This window comes from Crotalus tigris, unplaced genomic scaffold, assembly GCF_016545835.1.
Source record: "Crotalus tigris isolate CLP2741 ecotype Arizona unplaced genomic scaffold, ASM1654583v1 scf7180000023746.1698619, whole genome shotgun sequence".
In the NCBI taxonomy this organism is placed as follows: domain Eukaryota; kingdom Metazoa; phylum Chordata; class Lepidosauria; order Squamata; family Viperidae; genus Crotalus; species Crotalus tigris.
Window position 1 is genome coordinate 1,291,785 of NW_024100155.1, and position 19,752 is coordinate 1,311,536.

The 19,752-nt window shown below is 47.0% G+C and overlaps 2 protein-coding genes across 7 annotated transcripts; both read right to left on the reverse strand.

Moving 5' to 3' along the window:
* Positions 1–1,055: 1,055 nt before the first annotated feature.
* On the reverse strand, positions 1,056–9,074 carry ST6GALNAC4 (ST6 N-acetylgalactosaminide alpha-2,6-sialyltransferase 4). Of its 6 annotated transcripts, none has more exons than XM_039321529.1 (6): positions 8,946–9,074; positions 6,980–7,044; positions 6,066–6,251; positions 4,495–4,907; positions 3,322–3,429; positions 1,056–1,726 (listed from the first exon to the last, which is right to left on the reverse strand). In XM_039321529.1, exons 2-6 carry the CDS (start codon positions 6,989–6,991, stop codon positions 1,537–1,539), a joined length of 909 nt encoding a protein of 302 aa, XP_039177463.1. In that variant the 5' UTR covers positions 6,992–7,044; positions 8,946–9,074; the 3' UTR covers positions 1,056–1,536. The 6 variants fall into 6 exon arrangements, with proteins under 6 accessions (XP_039177463.1, XP_039177464.1, XP_039177467.1 ...); XM_039321530.1 differs by having other exon boundaries at positions 8,612–9,032; XM_039321533.1 differs by having other exon boundaries at positions 6,066–6,174; positions 8,946–9,016.
* Positions 9,075–11,163: 2,089 nt separating this feature from the next.
* Positions 11,164–18,437, reverse strand: PIP5KL1 (phosphatidylinositol-4-phosphate 5-kinase like 1). Its single transcript, XM_039321583.1, has 10 exons — positions 18,391–18,437; positions 18,055–18,249; positions 17,475–17,525; positions 16,559–16,713; positions 15,449–15,573; positions 15,293–15,327; positions 14,851–14,906; positions 14,317–14,429; positions 12,980–13,142; positions 11,164–12,220 (listed from the first exon to the last, which is right to left on the reverse strand). Exons 1-10 carry the CDS (start codon positions 18,412–18,414, stop codon positions 11,689–11,691), a joined length of 1,449 nt encoding a protein of 482 aa, XP_039177517.1. The 5' UTR covers positions 18,415–18,437; the 3' UTR covers positions 11,164–11,688.
* Between the last annotated feature and the right edge of the window lie 1,315 nt (positions 18,438–19,752).

The following is a 19,752-nucleotide window of genomic DNA, read 5'->3' on the forward strand; positions in this document are numbered from 1 at the left end:
GAGAAAGAAAAAGAGAAAAAAAGAAAGAAAGAAAGAAAGAAATGAAGGGAAGGGAAGGGAAGGGAAGGGAAAGGGGGAAGGAAGGAAGGAAAGGAAGGAAGGGCAGGGAAGGGGTAAGGAAAGAAGGAAGGAGAAGGGGAAGGAAACAAGCAAGAGGCAGAAGAATAAACCAAATTTATTGAAAATTTATTTCTAAGCCACAGTTGAATCCCTCCTGAATCTGCCCTAACCCCCCCCCCCCACACACACACTCCAAATTCTCCTGTTGTTCCCTCCCCAGTTTTTGCTGCTGCTGCAGACTCTCTGCCACAGAGGACCAAACAAAGATTGGGAGCGGAAGAAGGGCAACATGGACCCATCTCCCTGTCCTTTAAAGAAGCCCCATCACAGCATCCCCATCATCCCGGGAATCTGGTTGCTGGGCAACCAGCGGGCATTTCCAAGGGTTACAGCATCCCGGGACACGTGACCGCCTTCCCATTCGGCTTCTGATGAGCAAAATCAACGGGGGAAGCCAGCTTCGCTTATGGACCGTGTGATTGGCTTACCAGCCAACCCTGGGGAGAATCACTTAACAACTGCCTTGCTTAGCAATGGACGTCCTGCTGCCGAATGTGGTCGTAATTTGAGGACTCAATCTCTGGGCTCAGGAGAGCCGGTAAAGAGGCCACTGGAAGGTGGATGTAATGATGGAAAGAAGCCACGTTAGGCCTAGCTAAGCTGTAAACAAGCTACTGTAGACTGGTTGAGTTAAAGTGATGCAACCATCCGAGTCGATTTTGGATTTTTGACATACCGGATTTCCTTCTGTGGTTCTGCCCAAGTATTGCAAACTTCACCAAGTTAAAAGAGAGCAGCAGAGTTTAAAATAGTGTGTGTGTGTGTGTGTCTGTCTGTCTCCTCTCTTTCTCTCCCCCTCTCTCTTTTTCTCTCTCTCTCTCTCTCCTCTTTCTCTCCCCCCCCTCACACACTCTCTCTGTCTCCTCTCTGTTCTGTCTCTCTTTCTCTCCCCCTCTTTCTCTCTCTCTCTCTCCTGTCTCTCTTTCTCTCCCCTCTGTCTCTCTTTCTCTCTCCTCTCTCTTTCTCCCTTTTTCCTTTCTTTCTTTTCTTTCTTTCTTTTCTCTCTCTCTCTCTCTCTCTCTCTGCTTTCGTGATGGTTGTGCCTTTAATTTTCAGGGAGGGCTTTTGCAACACAAAAACATCAAAATCTCCTTCTTCTCGATTCAACCCTCCAGAATCTGCCTGAAAGAGGAAACTGGTTTAAGAGCATCAAACCTCAGCTTTTGATGAGAGCATTTCTGTTTGCTGTGCAAGGATCGTAACACATCAGCAGGCACAGAGGAAATAATAAAAAAAAACCAGGAAGACTGTGCAGTCTCTGAGCGGAAGTTAAAAACTGGTAGCCAACAGAAGAAGGTGGAGAGATATTTTGATCACGCAGACTTTGTCCTTCCGTGCAAGTTTTTTGCAACGCCGTAATTACTCCGGCCTCCCCACGTGGCAAAGCTTCAGCCAGCCAGCCACAAATAGCCCCTTCTACCCATTGGACCACGACGGATGAGTAAAGATAATGTTCCTTTTCTTGGCCCAGCGAGAAAAAATGGCCTTCTCGGTGATGAAACGGTGCCCGCCACGGGCAGCTTGTTCGTGGACCTGGTACATCTGGCATTCGTCCAGCCGCCCCTTCTCAAAATAGTGGTAAGGCACCAGAGGCTGGTTCTTGTCTCTGCCAATCGAAGGAGTCAAGTTTAAACCACTATATATAGCCCGGCCTATTAAGAACTGACACGCAGCAATGATATTCCCTCAAAGTCAGCTTGAAATATCTGGCCATTATAAAACAAAAAAGACTGATTCAGGCCACAGAGAATAGAGTAGAGTAGAGTAGGGTAGGGTAGGGTAGGGTAGGGTAGGGTAGGGTAGGGTAGGGTAGGGTAGGGTAGGGTAGAGTAGAGTAGAATGGAATAGAAAATAGAATGGGATGGAATAGAATAGAGAATGATATAGAATAGAGAATGGAATGGAATAGAGAATGGAATGGAATAGAATGGAATAGAATAGAATGGAATAGAATAGAAAATAGAATAGAAAATAGAATAGAAAATAGAATGGGATGGAATAGAGAATGAAATAGAGTAGAGTAGGGTAGGGTAGGGTAGGGTAGAGTAGAATATAGAAAAGAAATATGGAATATGGAATATGGAATAGAATAAAGTATGGAATATGGAGAATAGAATAGAATAGAATAGAATAGAATAGAATAGAATAGAATAGAAAATGAATGGAATGGAATATGGAATAAGGAATAGAATAAAATATGGAATAGAGAAGAGAAGAGAAGAGAATAAACAGAGTTGGAAGGGATCTTATAGGTCATCTAGTCCAACCCCCCACCCCACCCAAGTAGGAGACCCTACACCATTTCTGATAGATGGCAGTCCTGAGTCTTCTTGAACGCTTCCAGTGACGAAGCTCCCACAACTTCTGAAGGCAACTCCTGTTCCATTGGTTGATTTCTTTTGTTATCGTTACCTGGGGAAGACCCCAAAGGTGCTTTTCCAAAAGACAACTGGACTTCCTTTGTTTTTCCTTGAAGACATTTCGCTTCTCCTCCAAGAAGCTTCTTCAGTTCAAGAAGCTCCTTGGATGAGAAGCTTCTCGGGTAAGAAGCGAAACGTTTTCCGGGAAAAACCAAGGACGTCCAGTTGCCTTTTGAAAAAGCACCTTTGGGACAACCATGATCTGGATGAGTGAGAATCTCTGTCGATATTTACCTGGGGAAAAGTTGATCCTTTTGATGTGGCCTCCCCGTATCTTTTTTGTCTTCTGGGAAATGGGCGTTTTGGGATCCATCTGTGGCATCAGTTTTTGGGAGAACATCTTCAAGATGACTTTGATCCCTTCCATCTTGGGAGGCTATGCTTTGAGGTCTTGGTGGCCAGGGTGGAAAGGTGGAGAACATCTCCACCCTGGCCACCAAGACCTCAAAGCGTAGCCTCCCAAGATGAAAGGGATCAAAATCATCTTGGAGATGTTCTCCACCTCTCCACCCTGGCCACCAAGACCTCAAAGCATTGTCTCCCAAGATGAAAGGGATCAAAATCATCTTGGAGATGTTCTCCACCTCTCCACCCTGGCCACTAAGACCTCAAAGCATTGTCTCCCAAGATGGAAGGGATCAAGATCATCTGGGAGATGTTCTCCGCTTCTCCACCCTGGCCACCAAGACCTCAAAGCGTAGCCTCCCAAGATGGAAGGGATCAAGAGAAGGATGGCCTCATCTGCTTTCCAGCCCAGGAAGGCCACCTCCAAATTACTTACTTGCAATGGTTCTCACTGACCATGCCGAAGACAAAAATCTGCTCGCACAACTCCATCGCCAAAACCATGGTGAACCAGCCGGTGCTGAGGAAGGAACCAGACTTCATCCTGCAGGTTGCAAAGAGAAGATGCTAAGATACGATGCAGGAGGAACCAAGGCGAAGCTCTGCCAGATGCTGGATGATGGGTTTGCCCAAGGAGCTACAGTAAGCCCCGGTTGTTTAATCGCATCCTGGGTTGTATAAACAGAGGCACAAAATCAAGATCACGCAAAGTATTAGTACCTCTTTATAAAATCCCTAGTAAGGCCACACCTGGAATACTGCAACCAATTTTGGTCTCCGTACTACAAAAAAGATGTTGAGGCTTTGGAAAAAAAACTCAGAGAAGAGCAACTAAGATGATCCAAGGCCTGGAGACCAAAACATACAAAGAACGGCTGCGGGACGTGGGTTTGGCTGGTCTAAAGAAAAGAAGAAATAGGGGAGACACTAGCAGTGTTCCAAAATCTGAGGGGCTGCCACAAGGAAGAGGGAATCAAGCTATTTTCCAAAGCACCTGAAGGCAGGATAAGACACAATGGGTGGAAACTAATCAAGGAGAGAAGCAACCTGGAACTAAGGAGAAACTTCCTAACAGTGGGAACAATTAACCAGTGGAACCGCTTGCCACCAGAAGGTCATTCATCACTGGAGGTTTTTAAGAAGAGACTGGACAGCCATTCGTCTGAAAAGATATAGGGTCTCCTGCTTGAGCAGGGGGCTGGACTAGAAGACCTCCAAGGTCCCTTCCAGCTCTATTCTGCAAACAGGGATCACATGACCCCAGGACACTGTGACTGTCATAAATATGAAGCAGTTCCCAAGCCTCTGAATTTCGATCCCATGATCGTGGGGATGCTGCAAAGGCCCTAGCTGTGAAAAATGGTGATAAGTCACTTTTTTTCTCTGCCGTTGTAACAGCCAGTCAACAAACAGTTGCGAGTCAAGGACTAGCTGAAGAAAACAACAGCGTTCTAAAAGTTCTAAAACAAGAATGTTTGCTGTCGCTGCGACTCAACATTATGAGCGCTTCAGTCCTCACGTGCTATCTTGAATTCCACCAGCCGCTCCACTTCTTCCAAGCTTTCCATGAGGTCACCAAGCACGGAAGCCGGGAGGTCCTTCTGCTCACCTATTTTTCCCTGTCTCCAGTTGGAAGAGCTCATCGCAGTGGGCCATCATCTGCTCGGTGAGCGTGTAGAGACGCAAGGCCGGGTACATCTCCTTGACCTTCGCCAGCATCCGATAGACCAAGCCGATCTTCTCCCGCCTCATCAGCCGGGGAGGACCCCAGATGATGTAGGTGGTGTCATAGGACTGCTTGAAGAAGTAGCTCTGGTTGCGTAGCAGCAAAGGGATGCTGGTGTGGGAGACCACCCGGAGGGTGCTACGCCTGCCCACATCTTCCTCGTAGCCCTGGGTGGGCGCCTGGTTCATACGCAGGACGCATTCCTTGGCGTCAATCTCTTTCCCTGAATGGGAGCCCAGCATCTGTCCAGAACTGGACACCACGGCACACTGGCGGCAGGGCACCTGAGCCAGGGGCTAACCAGAAGGGACAGAAAAAAATTAGAAGATGTGTGGAGAACAGGCCATAGCGTTGCTCTCTACACCAGGGGTCCCCAACCCCCGGTCTGTGGACCGGTAGCAGGCCACGGCATGCCAGCAACCGGTCCCCACAAACAAGCAAAGCCCCATCTGTGGGATGCAGGCAGCAGACAAAACCATGTACTCTCCGGTCCGTGGAAAAACCTTTCTCCACAGAATCAGTCCCTGGTACCCAAAAGGTTTGGGGACCCCTGCTCTAGGTTAAAATTGGGGAGTGGGATTCTTCAGCCAAGAGATTTCACCTCCCTCTACCAATTCCATTTTCTTTCCCACCTTTTCTCTGAACTGGCTTTGCGACGTAGTCAATTCCGAACGGTTATATAATGTTATAACCCGACTTCAAGATGTGTGGATTTCAACTCCCAGAATTCATGCTGGCTGGGGAAATCTGAGTTGAAGTCCATGCGTATTAAAAGTTGTCGAGGTGGAGGAACACCACTCTAAGCAATGAACTTCAAATTTCATAGGAAGGAAGGAAGGAAGGAAGGAAGGAAGGAAGGAAGGAAGGAAGGAAGGAAGGAAGGAGTTGGAGAGGGAACAAAGAATTGCTTTTAATACCAAAAAGAAAAGAAAGAATATAATGAAAAACAACAAAATATATAAAAATGGGATGGATGGATGGAAGGAAGGAAAGGAAGGAAGTGGAAGGAAGGAAGGAAAGGAAAAAAGGAAGGAAATGTGGCTGGGGAATTCTGGGAATTCTTAAAGTTGCCGAGATTGCAAAACCCCACCATAATCAATGAATATTACATTTCTTCTGGCTGAGTCTTGCTAGAAAAGCTCTACTGTGATTGGCTGATATGCCACACAAAAGCACTCCACCACACAACCTTTTCATGCCACCCATTTGTGTAGCTGAACTCTTCGGTCGCATTAATTCCTAGATAAGCGCTCCAGACTGTCAAAAAGTTTTTGTTACGTATATATGTAGCATTCTCACATTTTGAAGCACTCCCCTATATATCTCCTATCTCGCAAGGAGAAATCTAGCATCAAGGGGCCATTTAGAATGTATTTATTTAGGGGGTTTTCGGGTACCAAGGTTTTCCTGCCCCACGTCGCATCCATTTTTCCCAATCTTGAGATCGGACTCACCTTTCCATCCGGAACGCTGATGTAGCCCTCAAACCGGGCAGTTTTAAAACTCCGTTGCAACCTGCCCTCTTTTTCTTCTCGAGGCTGGCAGCTGAGCCAACACAGGGAGCTACAAAGATGTGGGCACATCAGTAAATAAAGGATGCAGCAGGCACACAACACAACTAGAGTGAAGAACAGGCGAGACTGCAAAAGAGAAGAAGGCTTGGCGATAACCAGCTGGATACCCAGACGCAGGCAGGATTCAGCCGAACAGAGATAACAAAACAGGGACCTTGGAGGTCTTCTAGTCCAACCCCCTGCTCAAGCAGGAAACCTTGTACCATTTCAGACAAATCACTGTCTAATCTCTTCTTTAAAATCTCTAGTGTTGGAGCATTCGCAACTTCTGGAGGCAAGTTGTTCCACTGATTAATTGTTCTAACCGTCAGGAAATTTCTCCTTAGTTCCAGGTTGCTTCTCTCCTTGATGAGTTTCCATCCGTTGCTTCTTGTCCTGCCTTCTGGTGCTTTGGAGAATAGCTTGACCCCCTCTTCTTTGGGGCAGCCCCTCAAATATTGGAAGACTGTTATCATGTCTCCCCTAGCCCTTCTCTTCATTAAACCTGACATACCCAATTCCTGCAACTGTTCTTTATATGTTTTAGCCCCCACTCCCTTGATTATCTTTGTTGCTCTTCTCTGCACTCTTGCCAGAGTCTCAACATCTTTTTTATATCGTGGTGACCAAAACTGGATGCAGTATTCCAAGTGTGGTCTTACCAAAGCATTGTAAAGTGGTATTAACACTTCATGTGATCTTAGAGAGATGGTCTAAGTTTGTCAATGCCCCCTCCCAACTAGGTAGACCAGAGCAGGAAATCAACTGTAGAGATCTGCAGATCTCTGGAGATTTGAGAGCCTTTGGATACTTACAAGCACCTGCATTCTTTAAGGAGTTTTCAGCCATGTATCTGGCTTGGAGTTCTGGGACAGGTGCCCTGTAAAGAGACAGACAGGTGAGCAATTCCAGAGACGGCTTCTGCACGCACACAGAGATTCTCAACCATCCAGGTGTTGCTTGTTCAAAAGACAAGCGGACTTTCCTGTTTTGTTTTTTAATAATAATAACAATAACAATAACAATAACAACAACAACAACAATAATAATAATAATAATAATAATAATAAAGTTGGAAGGGACCTTGGAGGTCATCTAGTCCAATCCCCTATTCAGGCAGGAAACCCTACACCATTTCGGACAAATGGCTGCCCAGTCTCTTCTTAAAGGCTTCCAGTGTTGGAGCATTTGCCACTTCTGGAGGCAGGTTGTTCCACTGGTTAATTGTTCTCGCTGTCAGGAATTTTCTCCTTAGTTCTAGGTTGCTTCTCTCCTTGGATAGTTTCTATCCGTTGCTTCTTGTCCTGTCTTCTGGTGCTTTGGAGAACAGCTTGACTCCCTCTTCTTTGGGGCAGCCCCTGAGATATTGGTGTTGTAATTAAGTGGCATCCAGAGAAACACAAAACTATTTCATCATTTCCTCCCCCTCCTTCTGACAACTGCGCTAGGTTAATATTAACAGAAGTGTGGATTAATAAAGTCGGTTGGCCAATCATCAAATGAAGACAGGGAACTCTCCCAGGTATGATCCATTCAGGGCTGGGAAACCGGCCACGTTTTCGCTGTGGTTAAACCCTGATTTTCAGGAACCCCCTTCCCCGTCAGAGCTGCCCCAGGGCAGAGCTCCTAGGACAGTAAAAGTGAAAGACTCCCTTTGGTTGAAGTGGAAAAGTCCACTTTTACTAAGAGAGGCTGGTTACAGTAGAGTCAGGCGGAATCTGAAGTTCCCCAATAATACTAACCCCTTGATTGCCCTAGCCCTTTCCCCACAGTCCGCCCATATGCAGCCAGTCTGAGATATTTGAGAAGCGCTGAGGTGTTTAGGCTGGTGAAGTTCCACTCTCAGTGTACAAGGCCTTGAAAATGTGGGCAGGGACCGGATTCCAAAACACTCTGTTGTTCCTCAACTGTTAATCTCTCTCTCCCCCCTCCCGATTTCCCACCCAGAGTATACAGTGTTATTATTCCCCCACCACCACCTTCCTTCCCCATCTGAGGGCAGAACGCCAGCGAGGCGCCAAGCCGAAGGTGGTGGATCTGACACTCACTTCCCAGAAGTGGTTGCTAGGAGTTATAGCTCTTCAATAGCTGGCAGGCCACAACTATTTTAAAATATTGGTTCACAACATTCTGTAAGAGAGGGGCCATGGGTTAGAGTCCCTCTGTTCAGGGGCCATGGCTTAGAGTCCCTCTGTTCAAGTCGATAGGAATAATTTTCTCTCCCCCCCCCAACAAAAAACAACAACAAATCAACCTAACAAGGAATTGAACCGCGTTAACCATCCGGAATCCAGGTCAGGGTCAGACTGGCAGAAGAGCGCAGAAGGACGCTCTGCACATGCCCCGGAGTCTTCTCCGAGGGAGAGGGCGGAGGGGGAAAGGGGTTCCCCTCCGCAGGATGGCAATGGGGAAAAGACAGACACATAAACACACACACACACACACACCTCAATCTGCGCCGATTTATTCCTAGCAAGCCGCCGGGGGCGAAGGCTGGGCAGGGCAGGCGAGGGCAAGCGGAGCCCGTGCCAAGGGAAGGCGGGCGCCAGGGGGACGCGCAAAGGAACCCCGGGGAGGGAAAGGACGCGGCGGGCAGCCTCTTGCCAGCCGTGCGCGCCCCGGTGGGGGGGGGACCCCGCGAGTGCCAAGGGCGCGCCCTGGGAAAAGGCGAGGCGCGCAAGGGGAGAGTCGGAGGGCGTCTCTCCTCCTTCCTGGACGATTCCCCGGGGGATTTCTCCCGGCTCCAGGCAGACGAGCCTCGCTCGCCAGCAGGTCACCTACCAGCTTGGCTAAGGGAATCGGCAGCATCGCGCGCGCCAGCGCCTCTCCAAACGCGCCGGGCTCTGGCGGCCCCGTTAATCTCCGCCTGGCAGAACCGCCACCCCTTTAAGAGCGCTGCAAAGCAGCGCGGGCTCCGCCTCCGACCCCCCCCCTACGTCCCACCCACAGCCCTCCATGATCCCCCCCCTCCCCCGCTTTCTCCTCCGCTGGAGAGGTCGGGCGGAAAACCGCGGCGCGCAAAAACGCGCCGGGCAATGGTTTGCGCAAGACGGCGAGGTTTCTTCTCTACGCTGCTCTTTTAGTCCGTGGAAGCGTCGTGGGAGGGTCGGTTAGGCTGTCAGGGCTGGGGTGTGTGTGAAGGGGGGGCCAGGATCCGTTTGGGGGGGGCAGTGGGTTGACCGCATGCCGCGCCTCGATGGAAAGCAAAGCGGAACGGTGGCAGCTCTCTTCCTGGTGCTGAAGCCAGGGGCCCAGTTCGCACAAGACGCTAAGCTGGGGATGGGGTTGATGGGCTGGCAGTTCAGGAGGTGTGCAAGTTCCAGATTACATACGTTCTTCCACCACCACCACCACCACCACCACCCCCCGCTGTAGAATTCCTCTTAATTTGTCTGCTTGTATTTTAGGGTTTCTGTTGTTTTATTTAGTAGCCTAGTATGACTTATGTTGTTTGCCTATTTATTACCCTACGACCATCACTGAGCGTTGTATTATGATTTATGATGAGTGTATTTTTATGTTGATTATGATCATGATTTATTACCTGTTGCTTGTATGTACACTGAAAGTTTATGCACTGGAGACAAATTCCTTGTGTGTCCAATCATACGTGCCCAATAAAGAATTCTTATTCTGTTCTGTTCTGTTCTACTCTACTCTACTCTACTCTATTCTCTACTTCTATTCTATTCTATTCTACTCTACTCTTCTCTATTCTCTACTTCTATTCTATTCTACTCTATTCTATTCTCTAATTCTATTCTATTCTATTCTATTCTACTCTAGTCTTTTCTATTCTCTATTTCTATTCTATTCTAATCTACTCTATTCTCTAATTCTATTCTATTCTACTCTATTCTACTTTATTCTACTCTACTCTACTCTACTCTACTCTACTCTACTTTATTCATTCCATTCCCTATCCTATCCTATCCTATCCTATCCTATCCTATCCTAATTCCATTCCATTCCCCCAATGATGGCTAACCTATCTTTCCAAGGGTGGTAAAACCCAAGAAAACCAGAGGAGGGCAGCAAAGAAATCCCTTTCTCATGTTGCTTTGCTGTCCTCTTTTGGCCCTCTGCGGCTTGGCACCCTAAACTACAATCCCTAGATTTTCAGGTGCCTTGGACTATAGATGAGCCTCAACAAATCCACGGCTGTCATTCCAGAGGCCAACCTGTTGAAAACAGGACATTCAGACCCATTTTATTTTGGAGATGTTTCTTCAAATGTCCTTTCGTGGCTGGTTTTTGCACCCTGACACCTTCACCTTAATGCAAAATATCTGTCCAGTTGCAGGGCACCTATCCCCACTTCCGTCATCAGCCCTAACACCCAAGACTTCTTGATTTAAGAGTCCTTCTCTTATAACCTGAGAAAACAGGTGAAGAAACAGCTCCTCCGTCACTTCCCTGCTTCCTTTTTTGTACACCATCTAAGCAGAAAGATAGAGCGACATTCTATCTATTCTATTTTCCACTTCTGCCATACAGAAGACCTGGAAGAGAAGCTTTCCTATATATGCTACTAGACTCACTTCTTCTTAGCTTGGGTCTCCAAGCCAATTTCTCTCCATGTTCAGGCCTCCATGAACTAGGTTTACCTTTCAGAATCCAAGGAAGGACGCTGGCAAAATTCTGTTTCCTGACAGGCCCTGCTCAAACTGAGCAGAGGAGTGGAGGAGTGAGACCACTGCTCCTTTTGGGGGGAGCCAAAGAAAAGAATGACCCCCGGAGAAGACTAAAATGGGGGAAGGGCCAAAGCGTCCCCCCCCCAAAGTCAGCTTGGTAAAGAGGCCCCATCCTTCAGCATCAAGACCACCCAACAGGCCCCTCTGGAGACAGATGGATACCCCTGGGCAAGAAGGTCACTAGGGAAGGGGACCCGGAAGGGCTGAATCCACCTTTTGAAAAACTTCCAAGGTGGTGTTTTCAAGAACCAGTCCAACCCTTTCTCGGGAAGCTCTTTATTCTTCTCAATCCAATTCTCCTCCCTTCTTTGCCCCTCATGGATTGGGACCGTAATCATTTGAGGAAGGAGCTCTTGATTAGCCCCAACACCTTTGTCTGGATTGGGTTGACCTACACCGCACCAAGATGGACGCATCAATCATTCTTTTTTTCTACAGAGTTGGAGGACACTGTTTGTTTGGGAGGAGATGGATGGTCCCCTCCCCCCGCCCCGTGCTATAGTCCCTTGAGTTTGAGGGATTCAGTGCCGCCGATTGCAATGTCCACGGGGTGGAGGTGTCCACCTAGTTTTTGCAAAGCCATAGCCTCAATGTCCTCAAGAACTTCCACGCTCCATGGAAAGCTGCCCACCGGTCCTTGCTGCTGGAGGGGCCTATTTCTAGGGAATTTCACTCAACTCCACCTCCTGATAGTCAAGAGGTCACCATCACAAGAAGTGACTTGTGTTGGAACTTGAACAGTGATCTGCAGGGACCGGGGGAACGTACGAGAAAAGACAGGGATACCACCTGACTTTCAACTGCAACTGGCTCAGCTCCTCCTTTCCAGTTCATATAACGTGATCTTCCACCCACTGACACAATCTCCGAGCGTAGTAAGAAGGTTCCACTGTGGAGAACTGGTGGCCTCTGTAGCGGAGGCTCTTCCACAAATTTTCCACCTTTTTGCGGAAACTGTAGACGGTGAAAAGGTCAACGATCCCTATGTAGTAGCGGTAATCCGGTCCGTCGATTGTGTGTAGAGGGTTTTTGCAGATGGGCAGGATCCGGCGATGCTGCGTGGCGAAGGAGTCATCAGACAAGTCAAAGAGGCTGGGGGCATAGAGGGCGCTGTCCACAATGTAGCTCACTTCGTCGTAGCTGTTCTGCATCAGGAACGGCGTCACCACGTTGCGCATGAAACCCTCACTTCGGATCAACTGCTCTGGAGGCTGGTCGGGTTTCAAGTAGGGAGACAAGTAATCTGGATACAACCGGTGGATCTGGTCACAGCTGGAGGAGCTGGAAGATGTATTGGAAGGAGATCTGCCGTCAGTCATCCCCGAGACAGCGCTGCGGCGAGGACAATCATAGCTCACTGACCTGGTGGCAGGAAAAAGGAAAGACAGGTATGTGTGTGTTCCGGGTGTGTTTGTGTACAAGCAGCCTTCCACTTACCTCCATCGGTTTAGTGACCGTTCAAAGTTACAACTGCACTGGAAAAATGGAAAGCAACCAAGCAAGCAACCATCCAACCATTAACCAAGCAAGCAACCAACCATCTATCCATCCATCCAACCAAACAACCAACCATCAACCAACCAAGCAAGCAACCATCCAACCAATCATCAAGCAAGAAAGCAACCATCCAACCATCAAACAACCAAGCAACCAAGCAAGCAACCAATCATCAACCAAGCAAGCAACCATCTATCCATCCATCCATCCAACCAACCAACCATCAACCAACCAACCATCAACCAAACATGCAACCATCTATCCATCCAACCAACCAACCATCAACCAACCAATCAACCAACCAACCATCAACCAACCAAGCAACCATCTATCCATCCATCCAACCAAGCAAGTAACCATCAAACCAATCATCAAGCGATCCAGAAAGCAACCAAGCAAGCAACCATCTATCCATCCATCCATCCATCCAACCGACTGACCAACCATCAACCAAGCAACCAACCAATGGTAGCAGTTATGTTCATGCCATCTGACCTTGCAAACCTCTGATGATGTTGAGGCTCATGGGACTACCTTGGTTTTGGTTTCAAATTATAAGCCAAGATTCAGAGTGTTACATATGGAGGTCCACCCACCCACCTACCCCCTTGGCAAAACTCTCACAATCTCGTCTTGGCTAATATATTTCCCAGCGTCTTGCTCAGGAGCCGATCATCTTCATGGAGAGGTTGAAGGCCCACCAGCAAACTGTAGTCAATCACGTGCAAAGCTTTGAGGAACTGGGTGTCCAACTTCACTTGCTGCACCAACCAGGTCTGGTCTTGGCCTGGGTGGAGGAGAAAAGGGGAGAGGCTTGATGGCCTCTGGAGTAAGAGGACCCAGAAAGCAAGGTTCCAGAATCCAGCTCTCCCACCTCCCCAAATGTTGGCACCCTCAGACCTTTTTAAAACAGGGGTACTGTATACAAAAATATTTTCAGCCTGAAATGTTCCAATCAGATTGCTCCGATCTTACCAGGACTATCCTAAAATTTGTCTGTTCTCTAACAAGGACGAATTGGAATGCCCGGCTGCCCATGCTCAGAAAAACAGCTGTTTCAAATGGGAAAGGGTTCCAGTTTTGAGCATGCTACATGCCACTGAATAATAAGGATACTATAAAACAGCTGGAAAGTCCTTGGGCTACTCTGTGTAATACTTTATCTTGAATTAAGTCAAGAGACGCGGCTGGATGCCCCCAAAGTTGGCACCAGCCAGATCACAGAACAACTCAAAGAAGTAGGGCAAGATCAGAAGATCGAGAAAGACCTGGCTCGTAGACTTGCCAAGAATCAGACACTACTTAATGAGTAACAACATCATCCAGTAAAAATAAATAAATAAATTCACATTTAGGATTTGTCTTGGCACGATATTCAATATTCAGAATTACAGCCTCAGGTTGTCCCAAAGATGCTTTTTCAGGAGGCAACTGGACGTTTCTCTTCTCATCCCAGAAGCTTCTTCAGCTCTACCTGGATGGTGGGGAAGGGAAGGATTTATACTCCTTGCAGACAGCTGGTCATTTGCCTCCTTTGAGAGAGTCGTTGAGGCCACTTGGAGGCGTACCTGTGTCCTCAGGGTCACCTGAGTGGTGCAAATGGATGTAGAGCCTTCTTGGCTTGCAGGATAAGTGGCCTCAAGTTCTCATTAAAAGAAGGCAGATGACCAGCTATCTGCAAGGAGTATGAATTCTTCCATTTGTCACCATCCAGTCAGAGCTTCTGGGATGAGAAGTGAAATGTCTTAAAAGAAAAACAAGAAGATCCAGTGGCCTCCTGGAAAAGCACCTTTGAGACAACCATGGCCTGGATGATGGAGAACCTCCATAGACATTTACGGTCTCAGACGTTCTTAGCCAGTGTTAAATATCTTGCATGGGTTCAGTTGCAGAGTTTTATTATGACATCAGAACTGATCCAAGATCTCAGATTACATGTATCGTGGCGTGCATAAACTTACTAAGGGAGATCACCTTGTCTCCAAAGTCGCAGTCCTTAAAAACCACAATGACTTCACTGCTATCTATGTTGGGTTCTGTCCAGCGTCCGACTTCGCACCCTTTGATGTCATAGCTGGAGGAACAAATTAAATCAAGAGCATCAATCCATGTGGATTCAGTTTGTAGTAAGGATAGGGTTAGGGCATTCCTCAACATCTGGCCAACATTTAGATGGGTTAGGGTCCCGGAATCCTCAGCAATGGCTATGAATTCAGGGGAAATCTGGGAGTTGAAGTCCACCCATCTGTAAGATGTTGAGAATGAGGAACATTGGATGATGGTAAAGAAGTTCTTATCCCAAAGAGATCTACAAGCAAAGCTTAGAAGATCTCTACTAGGAATCCAGTCCTAAAGGAATATGTTTACAGCGCTGAATTTAACGCTGGAGTCTTCGGAGATAAGGCTGGACGAGTGTCCAAGGATACACCCATGGATCTCATCTTCAGCCAAGCTCCAGGCATCTTCCATCTCTAGAGCCAGTCTGGATGACTCACTGTTCAGTAATCTTCTCATGGGGATAGAAGATACTTTGCATGATGATGAAGTATCTCTGTGGGAGAAATAGAAAGGGTGAACAGAGGAGCAGGTTGATGGAAGAGTTGAAGGGTCAAAAGCCAATGTTGGCCCTCAAGAACCGTCAAAAATGATTGGGAGATGGGAGACCCAAGAGGAAGGCCAGCCCTCCAGTGAAAATCTCTCTCTCTCTCTCTCTCTCTCTCTCTCTCTCTCTCTTTCTCTCTCTCTCTCTTTCTCTCTCCTTTCTCCTCTCTCTCTTTTCTGTCTCTTTCTCTTCTCTCTCTTCTCTCCTCTCTCTCTTAAAATGGAAGAAACAAGGAGACAATAGTGTTGAGATTTGGGGAGTGGGCAGGTCACAACTGATTCATATTAAGAGGAGTTCGATAAAATGCTACACATTTCAGTTTGAAGAGTGCCTACCTTCTTCTCTTGGGGGGCAATGATGCTATAAACACCTGTGGGGCAGAGAGCAAGAGAGGAAGAACTTGAAGGGGAGGATTCAGTGCTTCCTCTGAAACCTCTTTTTGTTTCTTTTCCGCTCTCTGCTGAGTGGGCCAGCGGATGGCCCAGCCTTACCCAGGAATTTCACCAGGATGGAGTGTGGATATCTCTCCATGTGGGCCAAGTATTTGGGCAGGTTGGTCAGGAGGAAGCGGATCTCGCGTTTCCGTTGCGTCTTCAGGAAATAACGCTTGTCGAACCTGCCAAGGGGAGAAGAAACGGCTATGGCAAGGTAGATGGCTGGGGGTAGGCAGTTCACCCCTCTTTTCCAGATGGACCACAGCTTTTCTTGAGGTGTTTTTCATGTGTTCTTTGAAAAGAACCACACAACCACACACCTTTCACTGTTGGTTAATGCTGTGTGTGTTGACTAGATAGATAGACAGACAGACAGACAGGCAGGCAGGCAGGCAGACAGACAGACACAACAACAACACAACTCTCACTGTTAGTTAATGCTGTGTATGTTGACTGCGTGTTGACTAGATAGATAGATAGATAGATAGATAGATAGATAGATAGATAGATAGATAGACAGACAGGATGGATGGATGGATGGATGGATGGATGGAGATAGACAGATAGTAGATGATAACTACTACGATAAATAGGTAGATCATAAATAGATAGATAGATAGATAGATAGGTAGATAGATAGATAGATAGATAGATAGATAGATAGATAGACACAACAACACAACTCTCACTGTTAGTTAATGCTGTGTGTGTTAACTGCGTGTTGAATAGATAGATAGATAGATAGATAGATAGATAGATAGATAGATAGATAGATAGATAGATAGATGGATGGAGATAGACAGATAGTAGATGATAGCTACTATGATAGCTAGATAGCTAGATAGCTAGATAGCTAGATAGCTAGATAGCTAGATAGATAGATAGATAGATAGATAGATAGATAGATAGATAGATAGATAGATAGATAGATAGATAGATGGTTGACAGACAAGCCAGATGGATTGGATGGATGGTAGTTTGAGTAGATGGATGGGTGGATGGGCAGAGGTAGGTAAATTGACAGATAGATGATAGATAGATAATAAATAGGTAGATCATATAGATAGATGGTAGACAGATAAACTGGATGGATGGATCGATGCATGGATGATACAAGATGTTTTAAAAGAATTTCTCTGCTTGGGATTCCCCCTTCCGATGCCTTACGTGAGGAAGAAGTCAGCTCTGCTTTTAGAGTTACTGATGAACTGCAGGTAGGAACTTTCACACGTCAAGGACATTTGGAAATCCGTGTCTGTCATGCCAAGACACTGCCGGAAACGGGCGAAGACAGGAGCTGCGTAGGTCCGCATCTCGTAACCCTGCAGAAGAACGGAGCTGGGAGTCACCTCAAGAGGCAGACCGAGAAGGGTAGGAGAAGGTCATCCGAGGAGAACTTGGTCTTCATTTGGTCTCCTTGGGTTGAAGAACTGACTCCCAGCTTGAATCTGGCCGAGCGTCGGACCTGCCTCGACTTGGTCTTCGAAGTAAAAATGATCCTTAACTCAAAAGTGTAGTTTACTAGAAGTTACAGTTTTGGAAAGCCAGAACGAAGGGTTCGCGCACCAAATTCTCCCAAGTTAACTTTCCTTCCTTGGTCCCCACCCCATCGCCGGTCTCTCATTGTCCAATCCATTTTAAAAGAGATGTTTTTGGAAACAATCGCTCTACATGTTGGCGTTCTTCTCCCAGGGAAACAACCTTGAAGATCTCCTGGGTTCTCACCCAAGAACTGTTCTCACCTTTCAGTTTCACTTTCCCCCAAGCCAGGGGGAGCCAACCTTGGCTCTTTTTATGACTTGTGGACGTCAATACCCAGAATCATGCTGACTCAGGAATTCTGGGAGCTGAAGTCCATAAGTCATCAAAGAGCCAAGGTTGCCTACCCCTGGTCTATGGCCCTTACTTTCCTTTCCAGCCCCCTCCCAGGGTTCATGGCAGACTGGCAAGGAGGTGGCAGTTCTGATGCCAGGTCTAGATGGTAGATGCTTGGGGTCAAAGGTAGCTTGCCCGCCGCTTTGGTTGGGGCACGCTTCCTTCTAAGATTCATGGGCTACAAGAATAAAAATATGGCTCTTCTTACCGCATGGAACTGCTTAAGCACCCTGGTAAAATCGGATGGCTTTCGCGAATCCTACAGAAGAGAGAAAATGATGGGAGTTGGTAGAGCTGCCCTTCCTATCTGGTCTTCTCAACAATCATGGAAACCTAACATCTTCAGAGATCTTCTACTATGGCTCCCAGAAAAGTATTATATATATTTATTCAGAATACTGCAGGAAGGGACCTTGGAGATCTTTTAGTCCAACCCCCTGCTCAAGCAGGAGACCCTACACCATTCCAGACAAGTGGCTGTTCAGTCTCTTCTTATAAAACCCCCAGTGATGAAGCACACTCACAACTTCTGAAGGCAAGCTGTACTACTGGTTGATTGTCCTCACTGTTGGAAGTTTCTCCTTAATTCCAGGGTTGCTTCTCTCCTTGATCAGTTTCCCTCCGTTGCTTCTTGTCCTGCCTTCAGGTGCTTTGGGAAACAGGTAGACCCCTCCTTCTTTGGGGCAGCCCCTATCAGACTAGACATATCCAATTCCTGCCACCGTTCTTAAGTCTCTAATCTGGAAGGATTGGAAAGAATACTTTCCCCTAGTCTGCCTGGAACTTACCATGCTCACCGGTTCATCGATGGTTATCTGGATGGAGGCCTTCAGCCCTTGTTTGAGCATACAGGTGAACTCAAAAAATTCGTGCTGCTCGTTGATTTCAAAGAAGCCCAGCATCTTCCATTGCTGGCGGAGTCGCGAGAGCATCCGTTGGATGGCCGACCACCTCCTATGAGGCCTTTGGTACGGGACATGGGACTACAAGACCAAAGGTGGGCAGGTTAGCCAAGCAGAGAAGCAAGGGTTCCAGAGAGAGAGAGAGAGATCCATGTTCCCCTTGTAGAGAGGCAATGGTGCCTGGGAAGAGGACTGGAGAAAAATAAAGATTCCTAGAGATACCTTCAACTGTAGCGTCGAAGCCATGATGCCAAAGAGCCAAGATGAGATCAACCAGATTACTTGATGGTTCTTGTCTCCTTAGAAACCGTGGAACCCAGTGGGACAGCTCAGCGGATGTTTAACCGTCAGTCAACGATCCTGCCAAGATTCCATCCACAAAGAGCAGGAGAGGTTTACGCCTCCAACACAACCTTTGTAGACTTTGGGAGAAGCCCTCCTCTTCTTACAATACTAGACAACAAAGTATCAACAGCAGAGACTGTCAAATTTCTAAGTGGTATCGTAAGGCTTAAAATGGACGCCTAACGTCAAAAAAGGTCCTCAAAAAAGCACAACGAAGAAGGGTTCTTCCTGAGGAGCTCAGATGGCCCATGTAGCTGCTGACACAGTTCTAGAGAGGAATTGTGGAGTCTGTCATCTGCACTTCTTATAACTGTCTGGTTTGGCACAGCAACTGAACAAGACAGGAAAAAAAATTTTTTTTTAAAGTTTTTTATTCATAATACAGTTAAAACAAAGATGGACATAACATGACATTCCAGAGTAAATATTCCTAACAATTTGTTCCTCTTAATACATATAATTCTTGATCTCTATATAAACATATTCTTCTATACAATACAGTTATACATATAGTTACCGTATATTCCGGCGTATAAGGCGACCCGGCGTATAAGACGACTCCCGTCTTCGGCGCCGAGTCACATGCCTAGAAAGTCATCTTATACACCGGAAACTACCGTTATTTCCGGCGTATAAGACAACTCAGCGTATAAGATGACCCCCGACTTCGGCGCCGATTTTAATGCTTACGAAAGTCGTCTTATACGCCGGAAAGTACGGTATATATATATTTCTATCTTAGCACTAACTTAAAACCTGAGCAGTTCTCCTTGATTCACACCAGTAATAAAATTTGTCCCAGATTTCAAAGTAATCTGATTCTGTCATATCCTTCGTTTCCATTGTGAGCCTATCCATTTCCGCACACGATAAAATGTTATATAAAATCTCTTCTTCTGTCGGGATTCCTTTATTCCTCCAGTTTTGAGCATCCGCCAATCTAGCAGCCGTGAGAATGTGTAACATCAAATAAAATACAGACAGGCACAGACTTCAAAGGACAGTTAGGCGTGCAGAAAAGACAATTGCCACCAGCCTGCCTTCCACTGAGGACCTGAGGATCAAAAAGAGGGCTGTGAAAATATCTACAGACCCCTCACATCCTGGACATAATCTATTTCAACTTCTCCCCTCAAGGTGACACTGTAAGCAGAGGTCTCCAACCTTTTGGGCACCAGGGACCGGTTCCGTGGAGAGAGGTTTTTCCCACAGATCGGAGGGTGCGTGGTTTTGTGTGCT